At 30.3% G+C, this 5,301-nt stretch overlaps 1 protein-coding gene across 1 annotated transcript; it reads left to right on the plus strand.

The window, feature by feature from the left end:
- Window positions 1-627: 627 nt before the first annotated feature.
- On the plus strand, window positions 628-4,351 carry LOC136082609 (uncharacterized). Its single transcript, XM_065802024.1, has 3 exons — window positions 628-1,689; window positions 1,776-2,331; window positions 4,260-4,351. The coding sequence occupies exons 1-3, from the start codon at window positions 628-630 to the stop codon at window positions 4,349-4,351; spliced, it is 1,710 nt and encodes a 569-aa protein (XP_065658096.1).
- Window positions 4,352-5,301: the final 950 nt, after the last annotated feature.

Raw genomic sequence — 5,301 nt, forward strand, 5'->3', positions numbered from 1 at the left:
CTGTAATAATTAAAGATTTAAATATTTCATAGATTGGTTGTTTTATCACCGGAAACACATTTACAACTATATAAGCTACAAATGTGGTCTACCCCAGGGGCCTTATTTATCTTAAGCGAGTTTTTTGCAATTTCTAGTTCTTCTTGGTTTAGTCCAGAGAAAACATTTAACACTAGAAGCCCCAGGTTTTTTATATACCTAGAAACCCCAAAGTGGATCAATTGATCCAACTTAATATTTATATGCATTTAGACTTATTTTCTTGTTAAAGTTCATGAAACTAACAGTTAAAACTGTTAATTTTGATGTAAATTATATAAAATATATAAATTTCTTTCACCGTACATATATATACATAAGATTTATGCCCAAATTACGGCGCATTTTACTCTAAGTAGAATTTTTGTAGCATGGTTTGCCTAAATCTGGATTACCAGCATATTTATACAGATAATTTAAACCGAACAAAAAAAATGAAAATGTTAGTGAATAAAATAAGATATTGTTTCCACATATTTGGTATAAATATGCTGCCACCACAAGTACACTAGTATTACTGATTTACTGTATGAAACTTACTACTATACTGACTTGTGGTAAAGTATAATAATAGATATTTGTATTATAATGAAACGCTTAAGCTCAGCAAACGCTGAAGGTGCTTCATCATCAAAAACTTCTGTTGCAGCACATCCTCTTTCAATTGACCAATCAGTTACACATCAACGTCCAAAACGTGTGTCGGCGCAACAGTGTTTGTTCATATTACAAGATCTCTCGGAAATTGACAGTGGTGATGAATCAGATTCAACAAAAAAAAGTGACGAAGCAGATGTTGTTGAAGATAATCTTTCTGATGACGATGAAAGTAATACTTTTATTTACAATTCAGAAAGTAGTAGCGATGAAAACGAAGATGAAAATTCATGCGGTGGGAGTAATGATTTAACTGTTAAAACTCGTAGAGATGATGTAAAATGGACTGTTGTGTCAAAAGTTGAGGTAACTGGAAGATTTCAAACTCAGAATGTGTTTACTGCCAAAAGCGGAACAACTTCTTATTGTCGTAATGTTTTGACTCCTATTGATGCATTTAGACTAATTATGGATGAAGGGTTTACAGGCTTTATCAAAAAATGTACTGTTTTATCTGCCAATTTATCAAATGAAGGATGGAATATAAGCGTCATTGAACTTGATGCTTTTATAGGCTTAATATATCTTCGCGGATGCATGAACGCAAGAAATTTTCCGGTTAAATTCCTATGGTCTGAAAAATATGGCAACAAAGCTTTTATAGAAACTATGCCGCGTTCTCGATTTGAAGACATCATGAAAAACATTAGATTTGATATACGTTCAAAACGTAGAGAGCTTATCCAAAGTGATAAATTTGCTTTTATGTCATGGGTGCTGACAAGATTTGTAGAAAACAGTCAAAAATGTTATATACCTGAGGAACCTTTAATAATTGATGAACAGTTGTTCCCAACTAAAGCTCGGTGTCGCTTTACACAGTATATGCCTAATAAACCGGACAAGTTTGGAACCAAATTCTGGATTTTAGCTGATCTAAAGACTAAATATTGTCTCAGTATTAAACCGTATCTAGGTAAAGATGAAAGCCGTGTAGAAAGTTTTGGGTACTCATGTGGTCATGTCACTAATGGAACCTTATTTAGGCCACGGGTATAATGTTACTACAGATAACTTTTTTACAAGTGTTGATCTTGCAACAAAACTTTTGAAAAAGAAAACGTCAATTGTTGGAGCAGTTAAACATAGTAGAAAAAATAGAAATTCCAGCATTTGATCCACTTCCACTTTACGATTTGAGTTTCTACATAAATGGACCGTTGAACTTGATTGTCTATCAAGCAAAGAAGAAGAAAACTGTAATTTTATTATCAACACTTCATAGAGGGGCGATTAAGCAAAGTGATGGGAAGAAGAAACCTGAGGGAATACTTTATTACAATGCAAATAAATGTGGAGTTGATATGTTAGATTCAATGTGTCGACAAATGTCAACAAAATCTGGGTGCCGACGTTGGCCGCTAGCTGTTTTCTTCAATATTTTGGATTTGACTGGTGTAAATGCGTGGATCATTTTTAAAAAAGTTACACAACAAAAAATTTCGAGACGAAAGTTTCTTTACACTTTATCTGAACAGTTAAGAGAAGCTAGTATTACTCACCGAAAATCCCTAGTTGCTGCCAACAGTAATACCACAACAGCTACCAACAGTAGTACACAATTATCAACTCGTTTGAGATGTCAGATAAAAACAAACTGCAAACGTAATCTGACATCAACAGTATGTGAAAATTGTAAGAAACCTGTTTGTGGAAAGTGCATGTCAAATATATGCAAATATTGCAAATAACATTATTTATTTGACTAAAATTGTTATGTATATGCACGTTTTCTATAAGGTGGATCAATTGATCCAGCTTAGGGTTATTAGGTATAAACATTTATAGCCGCATCTCTGAATGTGTTTTTGATTTAGTTTTTTCGCTTTTTAGTAAATAATATCAAAATAATAAAAGTCATAAAATATCATTTTGTCAACATTAAAACTTTAGCTTCAGCAAAGTGTCAAAGTCGTGTTTGGATCAATTGATCCACCTTGGGGCTTCTAGTGTTAAACAGAAAAGTTGGTTTGCGATATAGGTTTCGAAGAAGATATCATGGCATTGAATTTTTGAAGCAATGTTACGGTCTATGCTTGCAAAAAAGACTATTGAAGTTTTCAACGATAGAAATTTTGTCGATATATTCAGTTTCGTTAACGATAATTTTATCGGATAAATTATTTTATTTTGTATGGTTTTTACCTACTATTTCTTTCAATATGTTTCCGGTTTTTTAATATCACTTTTGCTTTTTTGTAGATGTTTTGAATAATATTTTTTTTTTGAATTCTTTCTAATTTTTTAAAATAGGATTTTCTATTCCTTGTATGTAGTTAAGTTAGTTTCGTTTCTGTTTTTTAAATACTTGATATAGAGTTTTTGCTTTGTTTTTGATGATTTTCTGATCCCGTTAGTAAAATATTTATAAATAAATTGTATGCGGAGTTTGTGTGTCCAAGGTTACATTCTTGATACACTTCATCCCAATTTACTATCGATAGCGAGTCTTTAAAATTTTTAATAGAAGTCTGATTGATTTTTCTTTTATAAATTTTGGCTTTAGGATTGTTATAGGTTCTTAAATCTTGAGATAATGAAAAATAAATAGGAAAATGATCTGATATATCGGTTTTGATAATTCCTGCTTTTAAAGAGGTTTCTAGAAATGTACTTGTTAATATATAGTCCTTAGCAGAGACGGAGGTTGGGGTTACCCGGGTAGGTTTTTTAATGATTGGGAGGATACACAATTGAAATGGATTATCAAAAAAGAGTTTAATAATCGCATTTTCTTTGTTGTTTAGACTGTTAATATTTAAATCCCCTATTAAAAAAATATTTTTTCCCTCATTTATTTTGAGAAAGATTTCATTTAAAAAATTTGAAAATTTAATTATATCACCATCTGGAGGTCTATGGAGGTAGTGGAAATTATAATATTTTTTGATTTATAGCCCGTTATCTCAATAGTAAAGACTTCACTATCAGTGTCAGAGATGGAGAGGTCTTGTCTTACTTGATTATTTCGGATAAACGTTGCAATCCCTCCTCCCCTTTTGTTTGTTTTTCTTTCAAAAGATATAAGTTTATAATTTGGAATTTGAAAATTTGAGTTCGTTTGAAATGATTCATCAGAACGCCACGTTTCGGTTATGCAAATCATACTAAATGAGTAATTGCAATCTATTAGAAAGTGTTTTAGTTTATCAAAATTTTTATTAATACTTCTTTTATTTATGTGTATTGCAGTAAAATTATTTTTTAAAGTTTCACGTTCAATTTTAAAAGTTTCTGTTTCAACGTATTTCGAATCAAAATTATTTCTGTGTAGTAAAAATCATTGAGTAAAATATTATTACTATTTTCGAAGACGTTGCAACGCAGCGTTTTAAATTCTTTTGTTTTGTTTTTGTTTTCGTTTGTCATTGGGTAAATTAAAACGTGCTAGCGTAATAAAAAATGTACAGAACTATTTCACAAATCTCGATTAAGTACTTTGTTAAAATTAAAATTATATCTTTAAATCTATGTGATTTTTTTTATGTTACGATTGTTCAAGCGTACAAAATTTTGATTTAATAAAGTTAATTTTTCACATCAATTTTTTGTGTTACCATCAGTTCTTAATGCAAAATGGTGGACAGTGTGCAACTTCGATACAACTCTTTGGTTATATGAAGACTCGCTATATGACTATTATATTGCTATATGACTGTGGTTTAACCATAGAGTTGCACATAGTGCGCTATTTTGCTTTCAGAACTGATGGTACTAGCACAATATTTTTTCCTCTGGGTCAGCAATGTCTTAATGTTGGCAACTCTTCTCACAGTCTTCAGCTAATAGTTCATACAGCATTTGTACAATATTGTTTCTACCTACAAAACTAATGATTGTAAAATTCTTTAAATATTGTAAGTAGACACCATTGCTGCTTACCATACAGTTGTGTTATTAACCTTCTAGCACACAGCATTGGGTAATCAGGAACTAAAAGGTACATTTTAAATGCAGTTTACAAATTGTAAACTGCATTTAAAAAGTGTATACTAGCTAAATATTTTAATAATTAGGAATCAAATAACCTAATTTCGCAATCTTATTTTCCTTAAAATTAGTTTAAAACTACTTTTCTCATTTGGTCAGAATTTATGCACCGCTAACAGTTTTAAACGGCGCCATCTTGGTAAGCCAAAATTGGCTTCAACTTTTTTTACGAAAAACAATAGAATAGGGTACTTACGCTAATTACTGGCCACATTTTTACAATAAACACCTGTTACAGAAAAATACTCAAGTATATGTTACATACCATTTATAAAATTTTAGAGAGTTAAAAGCTTTGGCATTTTAAGTAAAAATTATTGTGATTATAAATAACATAAAATTATATATAATCCAGATATTAAAGGTAAACAATTTTACCAAATACTGTCCATCTTAACCATTTATTGGCCGTTGGCTGTATTTGATTGAATAGGGCATTGTAATTGATTTATTATTATAAAATAAAAATAAAAAGCACACCATAAAATCAAGATAACTTGTTCAATTAAACTATTTATACATTCATTAAGATGAATTAACATGAACAAAAATACCTAAAAAAATGTTTCTTATAAAATATCATTTTTTGTCATTCACCTTAATCACCTTAATCAA

Source organism: Hydra vulgaris, chromosome 07 (genome assembly GCF_038396675.1).
Source record: "Hydra vulgaris chromosome 07, alternate assembly HydraT2T_AEP".
NCBI classification, from domain to species: Eukaryota; Metazoa; Cnidaria; class Hydrozoa; order Anthoathecata; family Hydridae; genus Hydra; species Hydra vulgaris.